Source organism: Chelon labrosus (genome assembly GCF_963514085.1).
Source record: "Chelon labrosus genome assembly, chromosome: 9".
Taxonomy (NCBI): Eukaryota; Metazoa; Chordata; class Actinopteri; order Mugiliformes; family Mugilidae; genus Chelon; species Chelon labrosus.
The window spans coordinates 23,086,713-23,102,413 of record NC_140359.1 but is presented as its reverse complement, the minus strand read 5'-3'; the positions used below and the strand labels follow the sequence as shown (position 1 = coordinate 23,102,413).

The following is a 15,701-nucleotide window of genomic DNA, read 5'->3' as shown; positions in this document are numbered from 1 at the left end:
TTTGAGTCTTACCTCTTGAGAGAGGAAGGGGATGACTTGGGCGCAGATCGCGTTCAGCCGCTTGACGATCTCCGCCTGCAAGACAGAGAGGTGGGCGCAGAGAACACAGTCAGCCTTAAAAATTCGCCGGCAGACAAGAAGGCGGTGTCCTCTTCACACCACCTTCAGCTGCTGACATCAGCTCAGGTTATATTAAAGTAATAGCCCACACAGCTTCCGTCCGTGCGGCCACTTCGCACGCGACGCAAGTGGTTTGTGCACGGTTTCAAGCTTGTTCGAAACCTATATCATCTGGTGGGCTTTTTCCTTTGAAAGGTTTTGGCTCGCTGGAAGCTGTGAACTTTGGTGAAGCTTTGCAGAAGCAGACAAATGCGAGAAAAAAAAAACAAAAAACAAGACACCAAAGTAACGCCCACACTGTTTTAAGATCCACCACCGATGCCACTAAAGCAGAACTTCACAGATACAGAGCTCTCTGAAATGACATTTGTGAGATATTATTGTCAACACATTGCATCATCCAAAAAAAAAAAACCAGCACATACACTGATCAGGCATAACATTATGACCACCTTGTGCCTCCAAAACAGTTGTGGCTCATCAGAGAATGGACATGGGCCTTCTGGGCTGCGTTGGGATGTCCTGTGGTGTCTGGCAACAGAATGTTGTTAGTGGGGGCCTTTGGGTCCTATGGGTTGAGGGGAGGGGGGCTCTGTGGATCATCCCACAGATACTTGATCAGTTTGGGATCTAGGGAATTTGGAGGCCAGGCCAACACCTTGTGCTGTTCTTCATCTTTTTTTTAGTTGTTCTTTGTGTGCCTGTGTCAGGCTGCATCCTGCTGGGGATGGCTGCTGCCATCAAGGAGTGTCATTACTATGAGGTAGGGGTGCCTGGTCTGGTCTGGGTCTAGGTGGGTGCTACATGTCTAAGTAACATCCAGCAGAACGTTGTATCGTCACAAAATGGTCAAAGTTAATTCCTTCACCTGTCAGTGGTCATAATGTTATGCCTGATCAGTATATAAACTGTATACATATATATACAGGTGTTGTCATCATGCTTTCTTTCATAAAATATTCACATTTAAACTAAAATGTAAACCTTTTGCATGTCAACCAGGAAGTGGGTTGCCTACTGCGTTCAGTTTTGGAGATTACATTCACAGAGACACATGTTCTTTCCTAAAGCATTTAGCTTGACTGAAATAGACAATTATGAGCACACACATACTAATCCATTCTATATTCCAGCTGTTGCCGCTTGTTATGCTGTGTGTTTGGGACGGCGAAGGGCTTCAGTAAGGAAATCCATATGCTCACAGAGATATAAACAGAAGTATAACTCCCCTCACACACGAGTGAGGAGGGCTAAAACTTTCATGTGAGAAATGTCCTTCAGTCATTCACCTTAGTACTAATGTATCTTTCTCAGGCTACATGTACATCCTTCCTGAGCTAGAGCGCTTCGTATCCAGTCTTAAAACCCCGCGTTTGGTGATCTACATGAACAAATTAAAATGCAAATCTGCATCCTTTCAAACACAGTCCTTCAAAGATGCATCCATCCATTGACAGAACCGTGGAACAGAAATGTCACTCGGCCCAGCAAAAGCCACAAACAGAAGAATATGTGTGTTTAGAGAACTGAGTAAACGGGCAATTCAATGCAGTTTACTCAGCCCTCTGATCGCTTATTGTCCAAAGAAGGACTGCATCAGTTCAGCACTGCACACCAGACTCACAAAAATCAATGCAGCGCAGCGAGAGGTATTGCTTTTTTCATTCCATTCTTCTCCCTCGCTAAACATGGCACCATTACCCACAATGCAGCTGGACGGCTGACTACTCCTGATTGAGGACCTGGGTGTGTCGTACTAATAGCTAACTAAAGTAGCCTTCGGTCGAGCGGCTCGGCCTCAAGCGGAGAAGAGAAGAAAAGCTCTTCCACGGCCAGGCTATCATTTTTAAAACTGGAGCAGTCCTTTAACTACAGAAACAATGACCACAGTTCTTAATATGAAACATTTAAATATAATCTGCCCTAACATTTCAAAGGACTCTCAATCATTGTAAACACACAATAAGTGCATTTTTAAAACTGTATACATTACTAAAAAAAAAAATCTCGCAGTGCTCTCGCAAGACTAGTCTCACACGACAAATCTCACTAGATCATGCAAAGAGATTACGGAAACAGATTTGAAACTGAGATACACCGATCAGCCATAATATTACAACCACTGTCAGTTAATAACATTGACATTCTTGTGATAATTCAACGTTCTGCTGGGAAACTTTTGGACCTGGCATTCATTGGTGTGGATGTTACTTAGACATCAGCCATCCCCAGCAGGATGCAGCCTGACACAGACACACACACAAAAACGTTTTAGGAACAACTCAAAAAAAAGAAAACATGAAGAACAGCACAAGGTGTCGACCTGGCCTCCAAATTCACTAGATCCCAAACTGATCAAGTATCTGTGGGATGATCCACAGAGGCCCCTCCCCTCAAAGGCTTTGGGGGCACTACACAATTACTGGGTGACAAGAAACTGCAGTACAGATGTGCAACCAAAGGTCTGAGTCCACCAGAGAGACAAATCTGATATGTACAGTATGAAGACTATATACTTTAGCAATGCTATGTGATTCTGTTCTGATCTCCCAAATGAGAACATTTCAGTCTATATCCTTCAGTTCGGTCATTGTACTGCTGCACTCAATCGACACCAGTCTAATGGATTATTTGCATCTAGAAATCCAGGATTATAGTGTCCTGAGAGTGCTACAGAAGCTACAGAGACAGCGGTCCACTCGAGCAGACGGCCAAAGAAAAACGTGAGATTCTTGTTAACTTAATCAGCCACATTAAAAGCCACAATTCCTCCACCTCTAACCTTGCCAAGCGCTTGTTTCATGTACATAACCTTGGCAGAGGTGAACTTTGCTCTGGCATCAGTGGTAACAGAATCCCCCAGAGGCTAAGACAGCTAACTCACACTGATATAAACCCTTCAGACGGTCGCACAAGCAACACTGCAGCAGGACGGGGAGACGCAAACACAAGCGTGTGCACGCACACATCCATAACAGTACACACACCTCCACAACCTTCTCTGTATTCATAAGATGTTTTTACTGAACCCAAGGGTTGGCTTTTAAAGATTATACAGCACTCACTCTCTCTCTCTCTCTCTTAGATCAGGTAGGATTTTTTTTTTTTTAACAGGAAATTGCCTGATCCACCGTCCCACAGGGAGTGCTAGCAGTGCAACTCAAATCCAAACACAAACACAGACTAAAGACAGACTCGCACAAAGACACATACTAATGGGCACACGGGGATGAACGTCTACTTCTTCATTTGTAACCCTGAGTACGTCCAGCTACATAACAGACACTGTTTCCTCTTGAGACTTTACTGAGATAAACATAGCTTCAACTCCTGCAGAAGGTAAGTGTGTTCGGAAATTGTTCTGCAAAGCTTTACTGATAACATTGTTGTGAGACACTCCTGATATTTTGGGAAACGGCCGAGTGGCAAGTTATGTGTAAATGTGCTTTTTGATGGAATTTGACCAGCAGATTACTAACAGTGTGGTAATGTCTAGTTAGCTGACCTGATAACACCTGATCCAAAGGTAATGGTGAGCTGTTTAAAGTGTGATTTACTTCTCCAAGATTCAAACTTTACCCGCGAGTAAGCAAAATCCTGTTTGCGATGAACAATTTTATGCTGTTTTACGATTTTGGAGGAAGACTGTGTGCGTTCTTGTGACATAAAAAGCTAAAAAAAGAGCCACAGATGTTGATGTGTGACCTTTGGGCTCAACAAAGTAAAATTTTGATTTAGTCAGGACTTAAAGGGGAATTAACATTTTTTACAGCGGTACCTTATTTCTGGCTCACCCATATAACTTTGGTGTCATTTGGAGTCATTTGGACGATATTTAGATCCGCGTATATCCATATAGTAGGAGTGAATGGGGCACCGAAACACAGCCTCTAAGTAACGCATTATCTTATCTTAACTTGTTCAATATTTTGTTATGATACGCTGGTGCTATTCCCCGTTGAGTCCGGAGTTACATGTTATCGTCCAAATGACTCCAAATATCCCCAAAGTTATATGGGTGAGTAAACAATCATGTTTTATCCCAGAAATAAGGTCCAGGTTGTAAAAAACAGTAATTCCCCTTTAAACTAACGATCTCTATTTTCCATTAATCAATTTATAATTCATTAAAAAAGGCCAAGATCATACATTTACACAGTTTGCACAATATAAAACCTAAATCCAGGTATTTTATTGTTATATAAGACAAAAAAAGTCAACAAATATTCACATTACACATAGCGTGGAAGCAATATACTAATATATTTAGCATTTTGGCTTTAAACATGATCAAAATAAGACACTACCTGTCTTAATTGACTGATTAATTGACAGAAGGCAGACATAAGATGTTTTTAATGAGTTTTAACAATGTAAAGCAAATACTGCAAATGCAGCTATATAATAAAGTTCATTCTTATGTATTTTATCATATACTTTGCAACCAGCATATGGACCAGCATTCATCCAGGGATGAAATTTGACTTTTACATGTCCGGACATGTCACTTAGACTGAGGCTGAAGATGGAGACGACGCGCCGTGCCAAAGAAGCAGCGTGCGCTCATGTTAAGACTTTGCAAGTTCAGATTGGATAGCGCAGAAAATAAGTGTGGCTAAAAAAATAACCATATTCTCAAATAAATAAATAAAAAATAAAATGTGCAGAGAGAAAGCCATTTAAAAAGAGAGAAGCATCCTTCAGACATAAGCATCATTCTGAAATATTTGAGGGATAAAGAAGTCAAAAGGATTTATACTGACTCTTGATTACTGACTATGATACCACTCCATGCTTAAAAATAAAAAATTAAACATGTTTGACATTGATTCTAAATTGGCTGTAGGTGTGAGTGTGAATGGTTGTCTGTCTCTCTGCGTTAGCCCTGTGATAGACTGGAGACCTGTCCAGAGTGTACCCCGCCTCTCGCCCGATGACAGCTGGGATAGGCTCCAGCACCCCCCCCCCCTCCCTGCGACCCTTCACAGGACAATGAAAGAAAGAATGTTTGACATTCACATGCTCTCATTCTTCTCTTGTGTTTTCTTTTACCCGAACTGTCCTGAACTTTTAAAGCGGCCCTTCGGAGGCCGCGAACGCAGAGATTAAAGATAATTTCGCGAGACACGTGACGTCTGAGCGCCGAGCAGCAGAGGCAAGGAGCTATTTAGTGTCAAGCAGATGGGAAACTCATGGGAGGGTTTCACTTCAACTTACCTGCTATTAGCACAGTGCCAGAAACACACACACACACACACACACACTCTGGCACTGAACATAAAACACTGACATTTTATATTTAACGTTTATCCAGGGAAGACTTGCTGAGCACACATGCCCTTTTTCAGCTCGGTTCTTCTTCACATTCAGACACACCAGGGAGCCGCCCAGTACATATTAGCCTCTGAGATGTTCCACTGAAACAGTTGGTTGGGGTTTAAGTGCCTTGCTCAAAGGCATCTTAGTGTTAAGCGTCGAAGGGAAACTGGGTCAGGTTGAGTGTATTTCAGAGCTGGGATGTGACTCCGGTGAGCTTCCATAAGGCTGATACCAACCCCAGCTGCAGTTTATAATGAATAAAGAAAGTGGTTTTGTCAAAGTGAACGGATGGCTCACAGCTAGAGTGGTGAGGATTGGACTATACAGTATAAGATACTAACATGTAGAGCCTTTTATGGCCTGCGCCATGACTAAGATCAGAATAGGAGGCTACCGTTATCAACATGTCATCTTGTTTTGTTGTAGGGGGCCAGAATCGTGGGAGTAAGGTTAATAGCTCGTGCGTTAAACACGATACAATGAAAAAATTGGACCGAGGCGATCAGTGATAACAATGCTTTTGCGGGTTTATGGTCAATCACCATTACTATTGGATTGAAGCAAGGTATAGGGCATTTATTGCAACAAAGGCCACGTTATGGCCCCTGCCAATTCTGTCCTGCGAGTTCCCAGGTGTGCAGAGTTTCCTGTGGAGACTCTTTGCCATGCCCCTTGAAGGACCGACTGGTTGGGGGCAGCTGGAAGATCTACAGTTTGCCCGGCACTGGTTTTCCCCACAGTGTATTTGAACCTGTGCTTATCACTAGTTTGAATTAGCTCCGAAATATTTAGTTAGTGAAAACTTTGTTAATTAAGCACGTTGTTTTGTCCCTAAAGAGCTGTAGTTTTCATTTAAACATCTTTTTGGTTCACTTTGATTAGATGTTGCTTGTATAGTCACATTTAGGTTGTTGTTTATTGATTTGTTTTGATTTTGGTTAAATAGTTAGGGTATTCTTTTGAGATTTTATTTTTAGGCAAGGACTTGGTCTACATGCTTAGTTTTGTTTTGTTTTACTAATTTCTTTGGTTTATTCAACACCCCTTGTCCAGGCTTAGTGCTGCGCTTTCTGTTGTACTTTAATCATTTCACAATAAACCTTAACAAAAAGCCAATTCCATCTGGTTTCAATGTTGCTTCCCTCTCCGCTAACAGAGCTGGGTCATAACAGGCCATTTCAGCCACTAATTATCTTTCACTTTTTAATTGTGTTAACTTTTCTAATCAACCTGCAAGAACTTATCACGAGTAGGATAAAACTAAGTTGGCCAACCCCTGGCTAATGTACCCCATTAGTGAATGAACAAGTCAATGTTTGGTGAAATGTGCTTCACGATAAAAGAAAGAGCCAATGTCGAAGGATCAAAACGACAGCTGCAAGCACCAAACAAAAAGTTAGCCTGATGTAGGCGCACTTAATTCTTACTAGATTTGGATTTCACTGTGGGGAGTGTTTCAACCAATACTGGATCGCCCTGCGACCAATCAGAGGTCGTAAGATCAATTTGTTTGACTTGGCAGATGTTTGCCAGAGCATAATGAGTTCCCAATGGAGAGACTCCAGATCAGATGTCACAAAAACAATTGTGAGCTTGGAAGTTGGTCTGGCCGCCCGGCTATCACAAATTTAGTAGGATCAACTTAAGTTCGTTTAATTTTCTGCTAATTATTGTTTGTTAATTTAGTAATAAATTAAAAGTAATTGGCACAGTGGAATTATTTTTCAGTTTAACAGAATAACAGCTAATGTTGGTCATGGAGATGGCTCCAGATTCTCAATTTATGGACAAAATAATTAACCAATAAATCAAGATATTAAACAGATTTTTAAAAAAATTAACAGCCGGAGCATTAAAGTATTTCATATACAGCGGCTAAAACTTGACAAACTGCTTCTTTTCGAGGGATTTTGAAAGTTAATTGGTCAGTTTTAAAGATGCAGATCTCTTGACAGCTTGAAGCGTTGACTCCGAGATGCTCAAGACCGAAACTAAAGCGCCGGAGCCGAAAAGAGAACAGAGGTGCTTGTCCAAGAGGCAACCACAATCAATTTCAGTTGACATTTTACATCAATGGCAAACTGTTGTGACTGTCGTCCAGAGTGCAGGAATGTCAGTCGGTGTGGCCAACACGCCCGTTCACTCTGCAGAGACCCAGAGCGTGTCCTGCAGTTTGTGCAAACCTGGAGAATTCGTTTCGGCAATGATCGGGGCTCGGCTTCGACCTGGACCTCTCGCCGGCCTGACAGTGAATAAATAATAGGAAACGACTGAACGGAGAGTCCTCTAAGGTTAAGAATCAACCCGGGTCGATCCGTGGAGCTTATTGCTAGATTATAGGGCTCTGCGGTCACATAAAGCAGCAGCAACCTCAGAGGTGAGATCATGTGCTCTGAATTTATCTTGTGCGTGTGTGTCTGAAGAAACCTTCCTCCAGTTAAAACAAAAAAAAAGAAAACTGCCGCAGAATATGCTTTCATTAGTTATCTGAGAGAACCAACCTATTATCTATTAACTTGTTGGATTACAGGGTTTTCTTTGTGACAGCAAGCTGGTGAGCACAGTCTAGCAACAAATACTCATCACTAAAGACGCTGTCCGAAAGGAGGATGATAATTGTTTAAAAAAAAAAAAAAAATAGAGAAACAGCTCAAATACTCCCACTTTAACTCATAACAACAAAGAAATTAGATCAGGCCGCAGCCCTGGAGTCAGATTGGGTCAGATAGGAGATCAAATGTCCATCTCCCCTGCGGAGCTTTGTAAGCACCACATCAGCACCACTTTTCACCACCAGCTAATACACCTAATGGACCCCGCCATATAAAGGCTATATTCTCCCGTGACTGTATGTGTGTGTGAGTGGGTGTGTGGAAGACTCAGCAAGATCAGCAGGGAGGGACGGAGAGGAAAAACAAAGAGACAGGACTCAGCTCATGCAGCAAAACAAACGCTTTAAAGTAAAGATTCACTCTGGTGTTAACGTGATATAAACTCCAGGCGAGGTTAGTGGCGATACACCGTCTTAATCAACTGCAAACAAGAGTACATTCGGTCTTTAACATATAAATATTCTACTTTTGAAAAGTGAAGCAACCTTTAGGTGTGTAAGTTATCCCTTTTTCGCTAAATTCAGAGCAAGGTGGGACTTGCTCGATGAAATCCTTTCCTCTTTTGTTAACATTTCACCAAACATCTTACAATGTGACCGCAGACTGAAGGTGACTCATGCATGGGGAAGAGATCAGCTGCTAATTGAGAGCATGACGCAACCACCATTTGCGATCTGTGTGTAAGCAACATTTATGTCAGTGAAACGATGATAAAGGACAATTAAAAGAGAGATTTTGTCCACTTTGAATTGCTTTCAGAAGTTCATATAAAACTATATACAATCATATACAATAAAAGAGCTGAAGAGGCACCGAGACCTACATGAGTCCAGGACATAAAAACTGCAACTTCTCCATTTACGTCTTAGTTTTTGCGCTAAACTAAAAAAAAGATAATTAACCAGAGGTGCTGGAAGGCCAATTTGTTTACCTTTGGAAATTTCCTGACAGATATAGCCTTATACACACTGGAAAGATGCAGGAGCGGTATCAATCACCATGTAACTACCAGCAAAAAAGAGAATATGTGCATTTCTCCCCACCCGAAAAACAACAGAAGTGGTCCAATTTTTCAAATTCAAGCAACGGACGTGTCATGTAAAAGAAACCATAACCCTAACGTTGTGAAAGTGTATCTTTTAACACAAACCATGAACTTTTTTTTAACTCTGACTAAGTTGTTTTGATGCCTAAACCTAACTGAACTGAGACTGAAAACAGAAGTAGTCATCCAAAATGGGAATAATACGTCTAGATCTACAGTACGTGTGACAGGGGACAAGAACCCAAGTCTCATGAGTGAAAATACAGCAGTTAATTTATGTCATCGACCACCAACTCCTACTTAAAGAGTGGACTTTGTCGCTCTTTATACCATCTTGCCTGCCCACCGATTTGTAAATGGCAATATATGTAATTTCTGGAAACTATCCCATGTGTTGTTTTGGGAGTTAGTGGGCAACTGACCAATCATGTTCAAATCCCAGGTTGGGACTTATAACAATACCCTGGCATAACATTTTCATTGTGTAGGGCTCCTTCTGAGGGTGTCCTGTGGGTTGAGGGGCCTCTGTGGATCAGGCTTGCCCCCAGTCCATCACACAGATACTTGATCAGTTTGGGATCTGGTGAATTTGGAGGCCAGGTCAACACCTTGTGCTGTTCTTCATGTTTTTTGAGCTATTCCTAAACCGTTTGGAGTGTCATTTCTATGGGGTGGGGGTGCCTGGTCTGGTCTAGGTGGGTGCTACATGTCTAAGTAACACACGAATGCTAGGTCCAAAATTTTCCCAGCAAAACATTGTATTGTCACAAGATGGTTTAAATGTTATTTTCTTCACCTGCTAGTGGTCATAATGTTATGCCTGATCTGTGTTAATGTATATGACATTTTTTTTAAAACTTAGATCAGAAAATATAAGAAGTAATAACAGGATTAAATGTCATATACTGTAATTTAAAGGCATCATTGAGGCCAAATCCAAGCGTTAAAACACCAAATAGAAAATCCATGCGACCAAAATCCTCACATTGGAACAAACGGCTCCCTGTCCGCCGCGTAAAAATTAACTGCCATAGCTCATCGAAATCACTGCCACTCGTCAGTATCAAAACGTCTCATTACTTCCTGCTTTCGCCACTTTCCCCTCCCTCCCTCCCTCCGCCTTCCCCCTTTTTCTCTCCACATCCTCCGCTCGCTTTATTTCTCTTCCAGCCTCGCTAATTTGCAATTGATTAGCTGTCCTCTGGCAGCTCAGTCCCATGCTCTACACCCTCGGCCCCCCACCCCGCCTCCGTCGTACCCTCCTCCTCCCTCCTTATCCCCCGCTCCCCCCCGCCACCACCACCGCCAGCCTGTCCTCTCCTCCATCCACGAGTCAATTTCTCTTTAACGAGCGTCGGTACATTTCACTCCCCGGGCACCAGAGCCCTTCTGTGTAAATAAAACAGAGAGCAGAGCCAAAAATCAATGGGCCTATTACCCTCAGAAAATGCTAAACAAGCAATATTAGCGACTCACTGGAGGCCAACTGGAGGCCAACTAATGGCACCCCACCCCCCAACAACATCCCCTTCCCCCCCGCTCTCTTCAATCTCGGCACCTTCTCAATGAGGCAACATACCTCGTATATTCATATCAATAGGAAGCATGCATTAAGCATGCTAGCGTAAAAATTTGCTTCCAACACTCACAAACACAAAGCGTGCACACACACAAACGTGCACGCACACAAGCCGTGCACACACACACACACAAAGCGTGCACACACACGGGCTGCTGTCAGAAATTAAGGGATTTACTCTTGGACACCAAACAAACAGAGCTACAGGCCACATTTTACCGCTTTCTATTTTGTCTCTCTTGCCCGTTTAAACACACACACACACACACACACGCAAACCGCAGCAGGCGGCAGGGATTTATTGCAGACACCCCATGTTTCATCAGACAAGTCTGATTAGCGCGCCAGTTAAAAAAAAAAAAAAAAAAAAAAAAGCCGAATGTGTGCGCAACATTCACTCACGGAGGCACACAAACACACGCAAGGAGCAGGACAGGACACACACAAGTAAAAGTCTACAATACGCACAAATAGCACGCACAGGACTAAATAAACAGCAGCAGCGTGGCTACAGGCAAACACACACACATCTCACACACACGCGCGCATGGTAAACATGTACAGTATGTACATGCTGCTAAACACACACAAAAAGCAAAGCAAACACTCAGTATGGATACAGAAAACACACACACACACACACACACACACACGGCAAGACAACAGCCAAGTATCTATCATTTCCTCTCACACGCGCTACACACACCATTTCTCTGGAAATGAGTGTGTAGCCGGTTAGCCGTGGTCCATTTATCCTGGCAGCTGACGTGTGGTTAACACAGACATTTATGCTAATGACCTCCGGTAGTTTAAAAAAAAAAAAAAAAAAAGGCAGCAATAATGTAAAGGCTCGTTAAAGGCCAAATCCTCGCTCGCTCCAGTCATTCTTCAGCCCCATTTTCTTGTTCAATTAAACTGACGAAATTATCATTCACATGCGAAATGACTGTTCAACCCTCCACGGGGGCAAACCGCCTTCTCGAAAATAGAAGCGGCGAGGAAGGGGAGCAAATTCTTAAGAGTGCTTTTTCTTTTTTTCCTGTCACCCCCGTGATTCCAGCGCATTTCTGCGAAGACCTTTTATATAGATTATGTCCCGATTTCCTCACCTCACGGCTGCTCATGTTTTCCCATACGTTAAATTTTCTTAAAGACATAAAATGCTTTCACGAAATGTAGGTATTTCCAGAAAACGTCAAAATGTGGTCGCTGCACATGAGCACATACTGACTGGATTAAGCATGGAGGCGTCCTTTCCGGCCGCTGTCTTATTTTGAAACAGCGTGCTTCATGATAAGTCGTACTTAAACGCGCAGAAAACATCCACGTGTATAGAAGACTCTTTGGGGATACCTTCAAAAAAACATGAGAAATAAATCAGCCGTCTGTGCAGCTCTGCAGCTGACACACGAAGGAGACTAATACCAGAATACTACGAGCAGGGAATTTACAGTACGCTGAGGAGGAAAGGCAAAGGCACCATTATGCGGAGGAAGAACTATTAAAAATAATGTATTCTTGCAGAAAAGGTGCACTTGACAGTATGAAAGCTGAGCTATCCCCGGTGCTCTTCTGCTAGATAGTGTTGCAGCAACTGTGGAGATAAATAAATTATTTCCTAATGCCCCGACCTCTGGCCAGGAGGATATCTTAGACAAATTTAAAAGCAGTTCTGCTTCCTTTTCAACTGACTTCTTACCTGCTTGTGCATCTCGATGTTCAGCCCGTAAGACATTTCGTAGTACTGTGGGGGGGAAACAAAACACAGAGTTCAAAGCAGGGTCAGTGAAACGTGTCTTCTCTGTTCCTCTTTTTTTGTGCAGACACCAAAACTACTAATGGCCACGCTCGGCGGGACTCACCATGACATAGTGTCGCTGCATCTCGGTTTTCTCGCTGGCCAGTTTTTCACACTCCATTTTCAGACTGCGAGGCAGAAGCGACATGTTTTGTTAGCGCGCGCGTCTCGATCAAACGGGCAGTTTCTGACTTTCTGACCGCCTCCGAAATAAACAAATCCACGCTAACAAACTGAAACTTGAGAGACAAAAATAAAGACTAGTAGCACGCGCCGGGCTCGCGAGTCATTACATCCTGTCGCTTTACATTTGCATTTCTAAATCTGTGCGCGACACAGAAACAAAGAATAAAAGTTGCTTTGATTACACCATCCCCTCCTCCCCATCCACCCACCCACCCACCCGACTCCAGACACAGGCACTTACTCAGCAGGTGCAGTGCAGTAATTAATGGATCAATGGGCGGCCACACAAACCTCATCATATATTCTTACAGTGCGAGTGGAAAGCCTAAACTGCACCATCAACAAAAAAAGGGGCAACCATATAATGAGGATCCATTTAACACAAGAGCTTAACTCTTTTAAATGTTGTTTGTTACTGGAAATCTTCAGCCTTTTAATGAGAACATCATCAGGCATGTGATTGGAGCAAACTTTTGTGTCACGGTTGCAAAAACTATACATCAAAGATTTAAAAGAAAAAGACACATATTCTAGACATATATTTTTAAATGTAACTGAGATATAAAGGCCAAATTCAGCTTTCTTTATATGCACTACTGATGAAAACTTTAAATCTTAGTTAAAACTTGAAAACCTTCTGGATATATGAGCTTTGATTTTAGCTTGATGGTGACAGTGCACAGAAGGCTGAAGTATAGTCTCGTCCAAAGGAACCCTCTCCTAAAAAATTCAAATAAAAAGTCATATCTCGAAGGCAGCACTTGGGAGTCGACTCCTCAGCGCGTGTCCGACCCGCCCTTGCTCCCTTTCTGTGAACCAAATCAGCGCCTCCCTCCTGTTCACATTTCCCTGGTATGAAACGGTTTGATCTGGGCGGCTGCAGCACTAAGCATGCGGCGCTCTAACCTCGGTTCCGGCCTGTTCAGCCCCCGGGATTGGCCAACAAACCGGACCACCGGTTCGTCCCCGCCAGGTGATTGGGTAATAATTACACCGAGGGGAGGGGGGTGGGTGGCAGAAGTGGACGATTATTATGCATTGGTGTCGTGCTTGTGGTTCCGCCCCGAGCGGTGTATTTCACACCTCATCATGTCGGGTAAAAAAAGTATTTCACGCCACTTGCACTCGCAGAGAGAGGCGTGCGTGCCAAGGTCGATGCGGTTTACCTGAGGTTGGTCACCTGTGATGAATGGACCTGAGACAAACGAACTACCAGCCACCATAAGCACTGTTTGATGAGATTAATTTTAAACATCCTAAGAAGGATATTTACATCCAACTAAGAACGCTCAATTTCTAAATCAAAAATCTATTTCCTCTCTTGCACTATTTCATGTCGTTGCATCATTCATTTCACTAATAATTTGGTCATACTGTGTGACTCAGGCATGACTGGTGCATCACAGGAATCAGGCTTTTTCTAATTTAATCCAGGGGGTTCAGCTGTAACATGGGCTGAGGCTGCAACCAATAAATATTACTGACTGACTTGACTATGGTCTGGATTTATAATTTGACCTTATAATGTTAGCATTGTGAGAAATATTGTCACTTACTAGAGTCCAAGGTAACTTTAAAATGTCTATCCCAAAACCTAAAGATAATCTATTTTTCCATTATTATTTGAAAAACAAAACTGTTGAGAAAAATGTTGAAAGCAATAATTTCTTATTACATTATGATTTTATAAGATTTGTTACTCACACAAAAAAAATGATTCATCTTCATCCCAATAAATAAATTGTGTCGTGCTCCATCAGAACTCTCACCTATGATACTGGGCTTGCAGGAACTGGAACTCCTCCTTGATCCGGTCGCAGGACTCGGTCACTGTGAACTTGAACGGCTGTCCCGGCTGGTGGGGGACCTCAACCCAAACCAAACGGCGTGCGAGGGAAGAAGAGGAAGAACTGAGCCACCAAAGTTCAGTGTCACGACACACACACACACACACACACACACACACAGGCATGACTGTAGCTGACAATAGGCCTCTGTGATACGGATGGCCTTTTTGGTTTCACCCAGTCTCCTTACACGCTGACCCACGCACACTCACGGACACACTCATGCACAGCTGCAGCGGTTTTTGACAATGAGCGCAATTGTCCGTGCGGAGCGCGCAGTGGCACGGAAACTTGATCTAAACTGATTACGCATCAGGCGCGCGGCTGTTAATCTGCGCTGTTTTGACATCCTGCCTTAAACTGCTACTGCTCTCTACTTACCGGATGCCGTGCCGGGGGGTACATCTTGCTCAGGTCTCGAATCATTAAAATGTATTGTAAAGTTCATCCACGTACACAGAAAACAAAATGGAATGTGCGAGGACCGATCTTTGCCCGTGCGTAAAAGGTCAGTCAGCAGCCGGGTTGCGGGCTACGCGCAGGTTCCGTGAAGAGTGGAAACATCCTCGGAGCTTTGTCTGGTCAGAGATAATAAGACAGTATTTCAAAAGTCCATTCAGTGTGATAATCAAAGGCAGAAGTTGCTCCAGAACCTTATTCAGTGCGCACAGAACTCAGCGTTCTCCCTCGAAACTAACAACGAATCCTTCTATTTTCTCCGATTTCCCCTACAAAGCGTCAACTTCTGGCACATCATGACCCCCGCGCGTCCGCGTCTTTTCTTCTCCTCTCCTCTCCTCTCCGTCCCGCTGTCACGCGTTTATCGGTTTATTTCCTACAGCCTCCGTTACCGTTCGCATCCTCACGCAGCACCGGCCGAGCGACCACCTCAACGAGACTGTGGCAGCCTGCCCCTGCGACGCCAAATTTAGAAGCAACCAGTCGTACGAGCGCAATTACATATTCACAACAATTACAAGGGCCCGTACCGTGACGTCGGGACGTGTAGTTTAATTCATATTAGTCGATAATAAGCCCCGCAGATGTGCGCTCGCCGTAAAGAACTACAACTTCCCGGCTCCTCCGCGAAGCCCCCAAAGCCAATGGTGTGTGGTCTGAGGGAGGAGCGGCCATTAAAGGCGGCCAATGGCGACAGAAAAGTGTACACACTGCCTTGCATCCTCCTGCCAATCAT

The 15,701-nt window shown here is 43.4% G+C and overlaps 1 protein-coding gene across 6 annotated transcripts in view; it reads right to left on the bottom strand.

Annotated features, from left to right (window-relative positions):
* LOC311493564 (transducin-like enhancer protein 4) overlaps positions 1 to 15,468 on the bottom strand; it is a 37,718-nt gene extending 22,250 nt beyond the window's left edge. For 3 of the 6 annotated variants that reach the window (XM_084552283.1, XM_084552285.1, XM_084552287.1), the window contains exons 1-5: positions 14,888 to 15,468; positions 14,429 to 14,526; positions 12,538 to 12,601; positions 12,375 to 12,419; positions 13 to 75 (exon numbers count right to left, since the gene is read on the bottom strand). In XM_084552283.1, coding sequence (XP_084408409.1) covers positions 13 to 75; positions 12,375 to 12,419; positions 12,538 to 12,601; positions 14,429 to 14,526; positions 14,888 to 14,932 — 315 coding nt within the window. In that variant the 5' untranslated portion in view covers positions 14,933 to 15,468. Of the gene's footprint in view, positions 1 to 12; positions 76 to 12,374; positions 12,420 to 12,537; positions 12,602 to 14,428; positions 14,760 to 14,887 lie in introns of those variants that run through there. The other 3 variants (XM_084552282.1, XM_084552284.1, XM_084552286.1) reach the window with 2 other exon arrangements.
* Positions 15,469 to 15,701: the final 233 nt, after the last annotated feature.